Source organism: Sphaerodactylus townsendi, linkage group LG02 (assembly GCF_021028975.2).
Source record: "Sphaerodactylus townsendi isolate TG3544 linkage group LG02, MPM_Stown_v2.3, whole genome shotgun sequence".
Taxonomy (NCBI): domain Eukaryota; kingdom Metazoa; phylum Chordata; class Lepidosauria; order Squamata; family Sphaerodactylidae; genus Sphaerodactylus; species Sphaerodactylus townsendi.
This window is the reverse complement of record NC_059426.1, coordinates 48,244,464-48,260,477: the sequence shown is the minus strand read 5'-3', so window position 1 is coordinate 48,260,477 and position 16,014 is coordinate 48,244,464. Positions and strand designations below refer to the sequence as shown.

The 16,014-nt window shown below is 44.7% G+C and overlaps 1 protein-coding gene across 1 annotated transcript in view; it reads right to left on the bottom strand.

The window, feature by feature from the left end:
- The window catches only part of LRP1B (LDL receptor related protein 1B), a 353,740-nt gene extending 338,507 nt beyond the window's left edge, over nt 1-15,233 (bottom strand). The window contains exons 1-3 of the mRNA XM_048484494.1: nt 15,199-15,233; nt 13,468-13,690; nt 10,506-10,677 (exon numbers count right to left, since the gene is read on the bottom strand). Of these exons, the coding sequence (XP_048340451.1) occupies nt 10,506-10,677; nt 13,468-13,690; nt 15,199-15,233 (430 nt within the window). The remainder of the gene's footprint in view (nt 1-10,505; nt 10,678-13,467; nt 13,691-15,198) is intronic.
- Between the last annotated feature and the right edge of the window lie 781 nt (nt 15,234-16,014).

The following is a 16,014-nucleotide window of genomic DNA, read 5'->3' as shown; positions in this document are numbered from 1 at the left end:
CGAGGGGCGTCGGACGACGGCCCGGTTGTTGGGCCGAATCGAACTGGCAGCGGCGAGGAAGCGGCCAGCGGGCTTTCCGAGGCTTGTCTCTCCCATCGGCAGGGGGCGGCCGATGCGGCGTGGCGGGGCAGTCTCCCCAGGAGGGGGAGCCCTCCCGATGGAGTCGGGGTGCCGGCCCGGCATCTTCAACCCGAACATGTCGATGACCATATAGAGCACCGATCCTGCTTTGGTCATAACCACTGGCCGGACACCCTGTTGCATCTTTCACAAGTCCTGGCCGGGCGGCTGGCGAGTCGGGCCCCACCACCGAAGTGGGGCCCTGAAGCCCACCCAGCGCCCGGCCGTGCCGGAGGCCTCATGGCGGAGGAGAAAGCGGAGGAGCTGCACCTTTAAGCCACCGGTTAAGCAGCGTCCACATCCCGGTGAGATGCGTCCGTCGGCCCCTCGAGCTGAAGAGGAGCAGGAAGGAGAAGCGATGCGTCAAGGGCGTTCCACGTTCCTCCAGGCGATCCCCAGCTCTTCGATGCGTCCGAGGGTGGAGTCTACTGAGGAATGATGGCGCTGAGCTACAGGGGGTACGAATTTTGGGTCGCGGGGAGAGAGTCCCTGCTCTCCACCGGTATTGGCTTTACAAACGCGCGAGGCGTTTCGGGGGGGTGGCAGTGCCATCCCGGCCCACGACTCAAGACGACCCAGCGGCAACCACCGAGGTCCCACCTCCCCAGGAAGCTCCGGGGAGGCCCGAGGCTGGATGGGTATTACGTGGACATCTTTAAGTTCCCGCGGCGGGAGTTAGCGGGTTTGTGTCGGTGAGGGAAGGCGACAAAAAGCGGAAGGACCCGGCAGCAGCCGGCGAAATTTTTTTTTTTTTTAACAACTGGCTGCAGGGCTTTCACGAATTCCTGGCGGCAGCCCCTCGCCGGGGCTGCGTATCCCCCTGCTTGAGGCCTGGCACCTGGCAGCTCACATGGCTCATATTGCTTGCCTTTCGCGGGAACTCGAGGCGCTGGCTGGGGAAACTGCGACCATCGCTTACGGCGAGGCCACATCCGCCCAAGAACGCCTGCGCTTTACAAGTGCCTTTTCCATTTGGGACCTCATCCCGCGACCAAACCTGGATGAGTGGAATTGGTCCAGCTGCGCCGTATGGAGAGGCGGCGGATCCTCCTGTTCTTTCAAAACCCGGCAGAGCCTACCGGGCGGGTGGGGGCCTAAGAGAGGGTTGTGTTGGAAATTCAACAAAGGTGCTTGCCAGCCCGGTCCAAAATGTAGATTTGAGCACTCTTGCTCTTTTTTTTGTTCCGGCCCAGCCACAGCAGGATCAGCTGTCCCAAGCGGGCGGGACGCCCTCCCCTTCGGCAGGCCCGGTGGCCCAAGCGCTCGGAGCCACTCCCAAAAGATACCCGGTGTGCCAGGCGGTGCTCCGCCCGCGCAAAGAATGCCACTGAGATGCCCGGCTCAGCTGCGGTCTCTCCTGGCTCCTACACCCACGTTCAAAGTGGGGGGTGCTGCTGGTGTGGCTGCAGCGTTAATCGAGACAGGGGAATTCGCTTGGCGCCACCTGCTGGGATGGATGGTTTCTCTTCTGGCTTTCCGCATCCCATACCAAGGCCCAAAGGAGGGCTTACCAAGCCAACAATCTAAAATCTGTCGCGATCACCCTGGGGTGGTGGCTGATAAGCTCAACAAGGAAATCCAGGCGATACGCATTGCTGGCCCTTTCAGTCACCCTCCCTCTCTCCCCAACCTCAGGGTCTCCCCAATTGGCGTCGTGCCCACAAGAAAGCCCGGGGAGTTTGGCTTAATTCAACACCTCTCCCACCCCCGAGGCGATTCCATTTGAATCATTTCATTGACCCAGAAGGTTTGTTAGGTCCGTTCACGCCACCCTGGAGCGAAAGCCATCCCTCTGCATCAGGCGAAGCGAGGTCGAGGGCATCCCTAACGCAAAAGTGTGACATTCAGTCCGCTCTTCCGGCTCCTGCCCATTTCCCCTGTGGACTTGAGGCTGCTGGGCATCCACTTCCAAGGAAATTGGTATGCATGGACAAGGCCATGCCATGTAGGCTGCACTCCTTTGCCTCTTGCGCGCCTTTGAGACTTTCAGCACTTTCCTTGAATGGGCTTTCCAGGCAGCGAGGTGCCCTCGGTTTTGGTGACCCATTACCTTGATGATTTCTTGTTTTATAGGCAGGCGAGGCCAGCACCCGGGGAGTGTGAGCTGGCCCTTCCAGGCTTTCAGGTCCTGGCAGCCCGAGGCTGGGGGGTCCCCTTGGCTCCCAACAAGGCGGAGGGGCCCGCCACTGCCCTCAGCTACCTGGGCATTCACCTGGACCGCGGTCCTAGGCGCGTCGTCTCTCCAGGCTGATAAGCTTTCCAGCCCCTTTCAGCCCTGCTCCAGTCCGTTCTCACTCCTCCCGAGAAAGTGCAGGAGATCGCCTGGTCCAGTCACTTACTTCGGCCACCTCAATTTAGCTTGCAGGAGTGGTGGCCCGGGCAGGGGCTTTCTGCTTCCGGCTGGCGGGGAGGTCCTTGTCGGGCTGCAAGTCCCTGACCATCACATCAGGGTGCTCCGGGGCATGAAAGAAGACCTACAGGTCTGGATTTGTCGCTTCATCGAGAAACTTCAAGCGGCATCTCTCTGTAGTAGTCAGCCTTGGAACCTGGCCTGGAAGTTGCAGGTGCACTCTGATGCCTCTGGGGCTTTTGGTTTTCGATTAATGTGTTCTTCCGAGGGTCAGTGGTAGCGCAGAGGCCTTTGGCCCCAGAGTGGCAACAGAGGTATCACCAGGGATCTCTCTCACTTTCTGGAGCTGTTTCCCCATCCTGAAGGTGGCGGTGCACATTTGCTTACTGACCTCTGGCACCAGCTTAACAAGCGAGGTGCTTTTTCTGGATGCGACAACCCAGGCAGTGAGTGCTTTTCGTGTAGTAAACAGACAGTCGAGCTAAATGCGGCCGCGAGGTCGTAATTGCCTGGATTCACAATTTGGTTCTCACCTGCTACCACTCATAACATCTCTTTCAAAAGCTGCTTTTTGTTCCAGGTTAGCAGAATGAGATTGCTGATGCCTTATCTCGCCAGCAGGTGGATCGTTTTCCGGCCTGGCCCCGAACTGAGCCGGAGCCGTTCCAGCGACAGATGCCGAAGCGTCCCTCTGGAGCCTTGGCAGCGAGGCGGTCATCACAGGTGTTTTGAACTTCGTTGGCACCCGGCCGCGTGCATGCAGGAACATCTCTGGCCAGACGATGCGCGTTCCCACTGAAGCCATTCGCTGCGCGTCCTCCGAGCCCGGTCTGAGTCTGTTAAGGGTGGACACTGGCCCTCCTCCTCGAAGTATTTGAAGTCCGGCTCCATGGGCAGGGGATGCACCCAGCGCACCATGGGGGGAATTGCACCTGGCGAGCATCGCTTTTCTACTGCAAGGTTTCGGTTTTCCTGGCGTCACCAAAGCGTTTGTAGTCCGCCCGCCCTGAGAGTGGCTGGGTGGCGTGGTGGAGCACCAGGCAGAGAGGGACCTCAGAAGCCCAGTCACCAAAAGGAAGTGTTGAAGGCGGTCACTGGGGTGCTAAAGGCAGGTGTCGCTTAAGCTATGGCGCTTACTTTTAGCACCGCCCGCCGCCTTCCATCTGGCACACCACGAGGGCTTTCAGGCCTGGGAACTGGTAAGCCCTACCAGGGATGCGACCTTCCAGCACTCGCGCTGCAAAGAGAACACCTCGTCACAGCCGAGGGGGACATGGTCTACGCTTGGCTGGCCCATTCAAAAAAAAACCGACCAAGAGGGCGGCTGAGGGCCTGGAGTCACCATGCCAGCCCCTACCGAGGCGGCAGCCACCTGCCCCTCCCTCCCACTTATTGAGTGAAAGCTCTGGCTTTGGCAGGCACTCGGTGGGCGGCATGCTTTTGGTACGGGGATGGAGTCCCCCCCCCTCACCAGGTTCCAAATAGCTGGCGGTGTTCAGGGCATGCTTGCCCAGCTCAAGCTGGGCTACCCGGCAGCGGAGTTACGGCCTGCACTTTCGTTCCAGAATAGGGAGACGCATACATTGCATTGTCAGCAGAGAGCAGGGGCGGAGGAGTGGCATCCGCCAGTTTGGAGCAGATGGCGGTCCGAGGGGGGCCTTTGGTGATACGATAGCCCACACCCTGACTTGTTGATTTCCCTCCTCCAAGTGCCTCCAGGGGCGCCGCGGAGCTGTCTGCTCGGCGGGTGTGGAGTGGCGTGGGGCACAGCCTGCAAATCAACAGAGTCGAGGGGACCACGCCTGCCGTCAATTCGAATGGGGCGGCATCACCGGACTCAGAGCGCGTAAGGAGAATTTCCTGGATGGGGCAGGGGCACATGCTTTGGCATGAGCTAGAGGCAAAGGTCATTGAATACATTTTCAGCTGGCTACAACACCCGGACCTCACTGGTCATCCCACCTTGGGAGGAAGATCTCCCGCCAGGTGGGGCCTTGACCTGCGTTTTCGCGGTGTAGCATACGCTCAGCTCAAGCTTTGCCAGAGCACCCGGCCTAATATGACCTTGGTTTGGTCGAGAGATGGTGCAGCGGGCCCATTGGAAGGCGGGCCCGTTGGATCCCTCTGCAGTGGACCCAGGGCCTGCAGAAAAAGTCAATAAAGAAGACGACGCCAGGTGTGGTGCTTTCTCCCACCGGGGGGAAGGCGGTGGCGAGGCACACTCAGGGAAATCACCGGGGCGTCATGGACCTTTTCCAGCCGGATAAAGCGTCCACCTGTCCCAATGGGGCATGGACTTGTAGCTTCAGTCAGTTCCAGTTTACCCTTGTCCGGTGGTTAAAGATAGAGACAGGCTCAGGCTTGAGGAGACTTTAGGCGGTGAGCTGCAAGGGTGGAGCAGCTTCGTGGCGCGGAGTTTACAGCTTGATTATTAGCACATCTGGGGAGAGAAGCGAGCCTTCCGGCTGGGGCTCCCAGGCTTCGCCCTATATGAGGGCGAGTGGGGCGGGGCAGGCCTGGCAGGCGGCAGGCGAGGCGCTGCCGATTTACCCAGAGGTGGGGTTGGGTTGGGCCGTCCGAAGCCTGACCCGTAGGCTTAGCCGGTGCTTGACACCCAGCAAGCCGCTCTAAGGGAGGAAAACGGGCAGACTGAAGGGTGACCTTGGGGCTCAGCCGGTGCCCGATCTCCTCCAGCAGAGAGGGCGGGAAGATGTGGGGAAGCATTCAGGAAGTATGATCTCTGGGCTTCCCTTCCGCCAGTTTCGATTCATTGGGATGTGATGTATGACTTCCGTTGCCGCCGCCCAGCTCTGATGTAGAAATAGTTCTTGTTTATATGTTTGTTGTTGTTTAATAAGCGGCAGCAGACTCGCGGCCCATTTCCTTTCCAACCTGTGGATTTGTCGTTGGCCAATTGTACTTATTGAGCGAGGGAGTCTCACCATCTACAGCAAATGACTTATTATAGCTTCCATTCCATGTGGTTTTGGTCCATGCAGAACAAGCAGAGCAATGGTTGTAGCCAGTCCTTTGTACTTCTACTGACAGTCATTAAAAGATACAATAAAATCACTGCTGAAAATCTTAGATGGCATACTGAATTTCCAGGTGCCAGGGAGGGATGTTGCCCGGATTTTGTACAGTTCTGCAGTAGGAAATGAATTGAAAGTCAATCATCACATAGAATCAATGTGGAAAAAGTCTGGTAACTAAGATTCCCTTTAAATGTTGCTGGTTTTTTGCTTGGATTCAGGCCACCATATTGCTATCACATTAAAGGCTTGTCATCACATGGTAAGGACAACAATACCAGACCTTGTCACCTCCCACTATTCCCATTCCTGACTGAAAGATGATTCTGTAGTAAGGATCATTGTGTTTGGCCCCAATCAACATCAGTACTATCAAATGACTCTTTGGAAAAGTGGTTCCTATTGCCCTATTAAAGACCTAAGATCAAAAGAAAGGAATGGAATTAACAGGACCATGATCTCTTTATCATGCCTATGGATACAAATACTGTATCCTTCAATATTTTTCTTCTGGTTACTGAGCAGGAGCTAAAAAACATTAGAATTATTGAAAATCAGTCTCTCCAGATCACCAGCAAGATCAAATCACTGACAATGGACACTGAATTAGATGAAACCCAGCTAGAATTCTATGTCAAACATATCTCAGGATTCCTCTAAAATGCTTAATTGTTTCAGTTTGGGAACAGGTGAAAGCTTCAAGAGTTCCAGCCAGGCTTGCAGGTTAAAGGCTTATACTCTATAACACAGGTATAATACAAATGAAGTACTATTTGTTCAAATACACTACAGGAACATTCAAGAAATCAACATGTAGTTTTCAAAAGCACTTTCTATCAATGGAGGCCCTCAAGTCTGCTCAGAAAGCAGAGGGAGACAATAGTGGCAATCATTAAGAGAGATATCCTCTTTCTTGTATTAGAAACTGGAGCAGCTTTGTTGTTCCTAAGAGTTCCCAGCTTCCTGGAGATCTCCCAGAATTATAGCTAACCTGCAGAGATCAGTTCTGTGGGAGAAAATGGCTACTTTAGAGAGTTGACTCTATAACATTGTACCTGCTGAGGTCCCTCCCTTTCCAGAACCCACTTTCCACAGCCTCCACTTCTAAAATCTCCAGAAAATGTCACCACCTAGTCCAACAGAGGCCTGAAAGCATTATTAATCAATAGAAAGCTTAACAAAAAAAATAATAACAGTTCTTGCTTTAGGTGTTTTGTTTAAGTTACAGATGGTTTTTTTATAATTCTTTCTTGGCTACAGTAGAATCAACTTTGATGCATTCTGAACTATCAGGGTTTATATGAGTGATTGAGTAACACGGTCAAAATAGCCAGTTGCAGATATAAGGGTTTTAACTGGCTTTCTACGGTTGATCGGTGTGACATTGCAGGTAGGTTTTGAAATGGGAAAACTGTTTGAAAAACACACAAACAACATGATTCCTTCTTTGGACGTTTTAAAGCAGAGGCTACATTGCCATCTGACAGCAGTGCTGATTGTATGACTCACTATGGCTCATTCCGCACATGCAGAATAATGCACTTTCAAACTGCTTTCAGTGCTCTTTAAAGCTGTGCGGAATAGCAAAATCCACTTGCAAACAGTTGTGAAAGTGGTTTGAAAACACATTATTTTGCATGTGCGGAAGGGGCCTAAGGGGCAGATTGTGAGAAGGAAGGCAGGAAGAAACAAGCCAGTGTTGGGCTCTTGTGGTCCTTTCGTATATGCCCAGAGTAATGCTGATCACCATGCTGGGGTAAGAAATAAATTTTCCTCCAGGTCAAATCAGTCCAGGAATCCTGGTTGGTGGGGGGGGGGGGTTTGCTTCCTCTGGGCATACAGCAGGAGTCACTGGAGGAGGGTGGATAGCTGTGAATTTCCTCCATTGTGCAGGGCGCTGGAGTAGAAGACCCTTGAGGTCTCTCACAGTTCAATGTTTCTTCAGTTAAAATGTGTTTGCACCAAAGATATGGTCCACATTACAAAATACAGACCAGAGACGAATATGGATATTTTACTCAAATCCTGTCCTCTTTAACAGAATCCGGCACAGAATATTAGTGTAGTAGCTAGAAGATTCAAAAGGTAATGACACTAATCCAACTCTAGTGCCATGCAAAAATAAGTAACCCCTGTCAGAGATATGTATTACCTTTCAAGTAAAATGAAAACAGAACAGTCAGTTCAATACTGGATGTGTAATGCAATTCAGATATAAGGATATACTTGCAGACATGAATATAAATTAGCTGTGTAAAGTCTGTTTCCATACATCTATATCTCTTGCTGAATGAAGTGAATATCTACATCAACAGCCACCAACACTGCAGTCCTAAACAGAGTTCTATCCTGCTAGTCCTATTGAATGCAATGTGTTTAGAAGTGTATATCGCTCATTAAAATGGTGTTGCTGTTAGTTAACAAAGCTAGAGCTATTGATAGGGTATCTTTTCCAACAATGATGAGTGATAGCCTAGTTTCCACTTCAGTACCTGTGATCAAAATGTCATCCTTCTCAACTACAGTTTCATGATTTTTTTTAACTTTCAAAAAGGGAGCAGACAAGATCTCCTGTACTCTAAATATACTAGTATATACCATTTTGAATTACTGAGAGCCAGAGTGGTCCTTTCAGAGCATAATATGTAGGATCTAAGCCTAAGAGACTCTAGATTCAAGCTATTGCTCAGTCACTGTATCCGTGACATCATAAAATGCCTTGATCATTTTAGAAAATAAAATAAATTAGGATTCTAAAGCCAAATAATACTAAACATATAATATTTCTATTGTTAATTAAACCGTTTGGCTCTAAAGTGCATCTATATAGTTTTGTTGTGTGACGATATATAAGAAATAAGATGTCGCTAACAATAGTATCCAACAATCTTAACGTGCGACAAGCATCAATTCAATAATTGGGCTGAGTGTAGTAAAGGGTATGGTAGTATAGTGCATAACTGGGAAAAAATACAACAAAAGACACAACATAATAATATAGCATGTGCACTCAAACCTCCAAGCTTCCAGTGAGAGGGGTGAGAGGTCAGCTTGTAGCAATACACTTCTTTACAGTATTCATTATATGCTGACACTTCTGTGATCAAAGATCTGAACTATCGGGTGTGTTGATATTCTCTCATTCAATATACATCACGTTGAGGTAAGCCAGTGCTTCAGAACGCCTTGTATAAAAATAGTCCTTCCATACAAATGATGTAGCCATAAATCCACACTGTTCTTAATACTGATGTGCTATTTCCCATGTCAGATAATTCACAATAGTTCTTGAGATTCTGCTTTTTCAAATAGCAGAAGACTCTTCTAAGGGACAAACTAGACAAGAGAGCAAATGCATGGCTGCCAAAGAAAGAAGAAAGATGCAGCCAGCAGAATGTGAGTCATAACATTATAGTGCTCTGAACTTCCCTGCCCCCATATCAAATCACTGGCTACTAAAAGGCAAAAAAGGAGAAGAAATAATGAAACTCAAAAAGTCAGAACTGAACAGAATTTCTAGGAGATGTTACAGAGAGAGTGGGGAGGAATGCACATTTTAAAAAGCCATAAGTTTTTAGAGATAGCACATTGATTTTCATGCACAGCTATAAGGTACTGCAAAAACAACTTTCCCCAGTGTGCATGTTACAGAAGATAAAGCTCATTCCTAGGTTCACTGGTTTTGCATATCATTTATTAAAAAGGAAAAAAAAATGATGACACAAGACCTCGTTTGTGCAACTATTTCTACCAAAAAGCAATTTGAGAGAGTTATTAAGACATTATACTCCATCCTTCCCTTGTGGAACAACATGGCTTTCCATTCTAAACTTAAACTACCCATAATACAATAAAATGTCCTTGTGGACATTCATGGTAATGGGTTTGTCACCTATCCCAGTGGACTGAAAACTAAGGTTTAACCATCATTAGGTGGCAGGTCAGCAAATAAGTTATTTAATGGTATAGGCAGATTCTGTGTTGTATGGTTAGATAGAAATTATAATTAGACAAAAACTGGTTTGGAGGTCATTCGGCAGCAGCACTAGCAGTGCTGAAAACACTGTGAATATTTGATTTCTGTTTTGTAAAATGTACTTGACAAATCACACATGTGAACCAGAAGAGCAACTCAGAAAATTTTGTGACGATTTTAATTTGTTCATTGCAAACACATTTCAAGTAACTGAACAGACACTTGTATATGTGGTTGCTACTGGAGGGCCAATACAGAAATCAAATGGATTACATAATCCAAAGCAGAAGATGGACAACTTGTATTCTTTCTGCTAGAACAAAACCAGGAGCTGATTATTGCAAAGACTGTGAATCATTAACAACAAAAATTACAATAAACTAAATAAAATATCAAAAATTCATAGTGCTAAATACAATCTAAGCAACATTCTTGAAGAGCTGTGCATCACTAAGTTCAAGTGATCGTGAATTGGAAGAATTATGGGGTGAAACTAGATATTATTGAGGAAGAAAGATTAGTCCAGTAGCCAAAATAAATGATTGTTAAAACTCTAAAAAAATACTAAAGATGGATGAAAAACAAAAGTAATAAGTTAAAGAATTAGAATCAGAAATTTAAATGCAGCTTCCAGTGACTGGCATGTAGAAACAAATAGAATTGTTATAATAACCAGTGTACAGGAACAAAACAACAAAAAAGGAAGGAAAAAAAGATCTGTTCCACAAGATCTAAGAAATCAAAGGGAATTTTCAAGCACAGTTTGCAGTTTGCTTGCATTCTGAAAGAGCAGCACAGAAATCCACCTGAAATAAAGAATGGATGGGAACAATACACAGAAGAACGATACAGAAGAGATGAAAAGAGGACAGATTCTTTCAAAGTCAATAAAAATGTTAGTTTTCACTAAATGCCTAGGAGAGCCAAAATGTTTCAAGATGACAACTACCATTTAAAAAGCAGGTGGCAGGTGGCAAGGGTTACTATGGCATCCTTAGATACTGAATAAATGAAATTGTGAACCTACCTGTTGGTTGGATTCTCTTGTGGTATACATGGATCTCTCTGGCGTTTTGAAGCCTAGTTAACAATTGTATATCTGTGTGATTGAATCTGTTTATTTGTATGATGCTGAAGTTATCTAAATTGGTGGCATACAAATAGTTTTCAAATACAGTTAACCCATACAGATGTCTAACCTGAGAAGGAGAAAATATATAATTATCTGATTTTAACCACAATTTGTAATAATCAAACTGTAATGCAAGACTACACACATAAATGAGTTACGGGAGCCATATTTCGAAAGTCAATAGTTGTTAGTGAAAGAAAGCATTAAGAGTCAATCCACAAATGGATTCTACTTTATAATGTAATTTTGTTTTAAATTAACTTAGCAGAATAAGAGACAGCTTTGGAGAAGCAAAACCAATGAAACACAGCATTGTTTAGCTCAAGTAGAGTAAGCTCTCCAACAGTGACCAATATTAAATAGTTGGAGGAAAACTACCGGACTTATACTAGATGTTCATTAGAAGAAGGAAATGCAAAATAGTGATTCAGGTTTCTGATACTATGTCCTAACAAGAATTGGGTCACTTTCACCTGAAGCCTGCAGTGAGACCTGCAAAATCCAGAGGTACCAAAGTCTGTACTCAATCACACATTAAGCTGGTTTCTATGGTAATCTGGCTGTTTGTAAACATTTAATTCTGCTATTAGGGCTACATGACTGAACAGCCTAAAATGTCCCACATGTGGAAATCTAGCACATCAAGAGAAAAGATCAGAAGACAGATCTGTCATTAATCTGCCAGTTTTCTAGATAAAAGGACATTTCAAATGAGTGATCACTTCAAAAAATATTAAAATTAATCAAGTGTGTATAACTGTAACAGCATAATCACACAAGGACTTTACTGTGTGATTTAATTACAGTTGAAGGCTTTCCCAGGAATCAACTGGCTGTTGTAGGTTTTCCACGATGCGTGACCATGATCTGGTATTTTTTGCTCCTAAAGTTTCACCTGCATCTGTGGCTGGCATCATCAGAGACATGTCACAGTGAGATGGGTTTCTTTCTTCATGTATAACAAGCAGGGACCAAAGCATAAATATATTTCTTGTACTTCTCCACTGGCCTATCCCAAAAGATCTCACATCCTTAAAAAATACATATTTTAAGACCACTATCTTGAAAACAAGGATGTGTATAAGTTGGTCAGCTTTAATGGTAATTTCGACATTTTAAGTATACAAAGTATTGTGATACTGTTTTTGTTTCAGAAGAAACTGTTTTTTCTGTACCCAAATATTAACTCTGATGGTATGAAAAAAGGTACAGAATAACAGTTTATTTGCTCTCCTAATTTATGTAAGGCTAGGAGGAGAAAGTCTCTCTGTAATTTATCTGGAGGGTTACACTGCAGGTTTCTATATGTAGGGGAAATTATGATTCCTTACTTCAATCTGAGCCTCCCAAAAGAAGCAACCCATTTCCTGTGCAGAACTTGAGGAGTGGCCTCTGACACAAGAACCAGAATGGTTGCTCAAAAAAAAAAAAAGGTAAAACACTGGTGAGTGGGTATACACTCTTGGCATTCACCCAAAAGGAATTATTTGATTGATAGCTACTACTTACTGCTGATTCACTGTGGAATTTAAACTGAGATAATATGCCAACTTAAAAAAATCCTTATTTCTGTTTATTTCTCTAAATATATAAATATTAACTATGTGCTTTGACTGTTTCTGGACTTATATCATGAACAGGAAACTAAAATTTCCAACTATATCTTCCAGTTTTATTTAAGTTTATGCCAGTTCTGATCTTTGGTTAACTAACATTGACTTCATTGCGAATTGACTTTGAATGCCATCATATAAACTCAAAAACATACTTAGTTCAGTAATTCACACCCCAATCTCATTGTATGTTGCTACCATCAGAAATCAAAGCAAGCTGACTGAACATTCCTGGTTCCTACCAGTTTCAGATGTGATCAAACAGACAGGAATTCCCCTTAGTATAAAAACAAACACTTTCCCAGTGTTTGTTTGTATGCTAGCATTAAAGGACCTGTAAGAATTATAAATTTGCAAGAGAGCGCTACTCATAAGCTTCAGTCTATGCTCACTTGGGTAATTAGTTTACACCATTAGATTACTTGAGATTAACTGAACAGCAAAACCACAAGGGGTTCAAGAGAAAAAAGCCAACTATTTGCTCACACATCTGGGCTGGATTTTATGATCTTTCACTTATGCTGCAATACAGTTCTTTTGTTTACTGCATTTTATAGGATAGATTTCCTGCTACATCATGTAGTAAGCAGATTCAGTGGTGTAATGAGGGAGGGACATGAGGGGGCTGGAGTGACACTTGGCAGGTCACAGGGAACATGTTGCTGGGCCTCCCTTGCAACTGCACTGCACCACCAAACTCTAAGGCAGGGGTGCAGTTGAATGCTAAACTGCCCAGCATGGACTCCCCCTACCCAAACTCAGAGCTTGGGGAGCAGAGCTAACAGTATAAAGCTGGGGCTGGTCAGGCCAACTACTCAGTTTGATGCTGGGCACAGCATGGCTGGGTTGAGCTTTAAACTGCGGCCTCAAAGTCTGAAGTTTAAAGCTGGACCTGGCTAAAATGAACCTGGCTTTTAGCAGGCCCATCACACTCCTGAACTCCACGTGGAGTTTGAGGAAGGGCACAGAAAGCCCAGATAAATTAGTTCAATGTTTAATTGTGCCCCTGCCCCCAAACTGCATATGGAATTTGTGTGTGGGGCACAGTTGCAAAACAATGTCACTCCACATGACCTACCCAAGTGGCACCCAGGGGCTAGGCAAGCTATTGTGCTTGCCCCAAGAGCCATTTTAGGCAACTACACCGCTGAGCAGGTTCTCTGTCACTAATAATGATTAAGGTTATGAATATTCAAATGCAAACGGAAATTCAAAGAAATGTTATACATACACAGAATGCTTACCTGTCGGCCTTCCGCGATTGTATGTCTGTTGTGTCCTTGATAGTCAACAACTCCTATCAAGTCCAGATAGATATCTACCCAGTAAACGTATTTACTGGCCAAGTCTAGGACAAGGGCAGCCGGTTGCTCAATTTTAGACACAACTATCCTTGTTCTGTTCATCCCATTCATGTCACATCTCTCAACTTTAGCCACATTCCCATAGTCTGTAAAGAAGAGTTTTCTGTAGAAAGGAAATAAAATGCATCTTTACAGTTGTGCATGCTTAAAGTCCACAAGAAGTCACCTAGTCACCTGAAAAAAAAAGTACTGGTTTTCATTCTTGACATGTGCATACCAGATTTCAGAGGAACAGCCAATTCAATCTGCTTGAATCAAAACAATCAAGCTAATACAGGTTAATACATACTTTTTTTGCTTTATAATCTACACTCCGATACCCCTGCGCACCAAGCACAGTAGCATCAGCTTGTGGCTCAATCAATTTGCAAGCCTTTCTGGTTCCACTATTGTATGTCTGTTGTGTTGGCCTTCTGCTATTGTACATCAGAACAAAATAGTCTTACAAATTTCTCAGTAGCTCAGAAATAAAAAATATTAATGGTTGTTTAAAATATGAAACAAAGAATCCAATTATATGTGTTCATTATTTAACTAAAATATTTATAGCCTGCCTTTCCGGTTAAATCCAAAATATGACTACAAACCAGCAAATGCATGCTAAAAGGATAATACAAAAAGAGAATGCCAACTGGGTTCCAAATAACAAAATCCAATACCAACCGTTGCCCATCTGACTTTTGGAAAACCTCCTAACTTAGGACACCTACCCTTCAGGGGAAAGTACCTCAGAACATAATAATCTTGCAAATGTTTATGAAAGGCTATCAGTAATGGCATCTTCCAGGCTGGCTCTAGCTGACTATTCCACAAAACAAGAATAGTTGTAGGGGGAGGAGAGGGAATGATTTGACAAAGAGTGGATCATGTGAAGAGAATGAAAAATGACAGTAGAAACCACTGCAATTATTATATTTGGTTTGTAGGTTGATACAAGATTTTTCCACAAGGGGTTTCCTCCAAATAGAATGCTGATATTTAAGAATGAAAAATGAATGCATTGAATTAATTCATTTCATTTGTATACCATTCTTCCTCTAAGGAGAATGAATGTGATGTTACATAATCTCACAAAAGCATAAAACAAGTTATGCTGAAAAACACCGAGTTGCCTAAGGGCACACAGAAAGCTCAGAAGCTTGAATTTATTGGCACCCATCCAAAATCACAGCTCAATTATTCCATACATCACAGTAGTAGAAGTATATGTACATGCAATCAATTATGGTAATGAACCAGCAGAATATATATATATATACACACACACACATACATACACATAGAATAAGAATACAACAATGTTGTTGATAGAAGGAGAAAACAATTATTCAGCTAACTATATAGACAATAAGGCAGATCTCATACCCAAGATAAACATGTGTTATTTGGACTCATTCTAGATGGTAATTGCTATTTCTCTTATATCAAATGCACTCAGGCTACAAGAATTAATTTATCATGATGTGAAACTAGTTATCAATAGAAAGAGTAGCAGATCTGAGAAGCAATTAAGCGACTGGAAAAGTAAATGTGAGCTATTGACAAATAATGCATGCAGAAGAAATTCAGAGTTCATGACTATCTCATCTATCCTAGAGCATAACATCTCACCGATGGTAAACTTTTGACACGTTAGTCGTATCCATTTTGAAAAACTAAAAAAAAAAAAGTACTGCTAAGCCCTGAAGAAGCTATGGCACATTTATCTCTCCATAGATTTAACTCACTGATTCATTCAGTGTAAAACTAACAGGAATCTATCAAATGTACCTTCAAAGCTTCTAAGCCTGATATTTGATTAGCAACCACTATGTTTAGTAAACACAAATCAATTTCAATTAACCTGACAATATTTTAACAAGATTACTGTCTCACGAGGTTAAATTACATTTGTAAATAGAAGGCCACCTTGCCATGACTTTAACACTATAAAGAATAATCTGATTTCTAGAAAATAGAAGTTTTCATATTGCTCTGAGATGGTTTCCCACTATCAGTAAAAGAGCTGCTAAATACTTGTATTAGAACAGAAAGTCTGAGATAATGATCATTCAGAGTTTTGCTTTGTTTTTAACTCATAAGGCTTAGCGATCTCAAAATACCGTTATCATCCACCATGGGTGGGGTTACAAGGCCTCAAGCTTTGGCACTGAAACTTTTAATTAGCCTAAGAAATATCTAAGATCCTTTTTAAGCTGCCCTATCTTTTGTTCTGTTTCATGCTCTAGCTTGGTTTTATTAATACATGGTATATGTTGCTTTATATGCTTTTACCAGCTTACGTTGTAAGTCATGAGCAGGTTCCATGGAGAGACAATACAGACAACAACAACAACAACAACAACAACAACAACTACTACTACTACTACTACTACTACTACTACTACTACTATTCAGATTTTGATGTTCAGCTCCATCTTGGAGCCT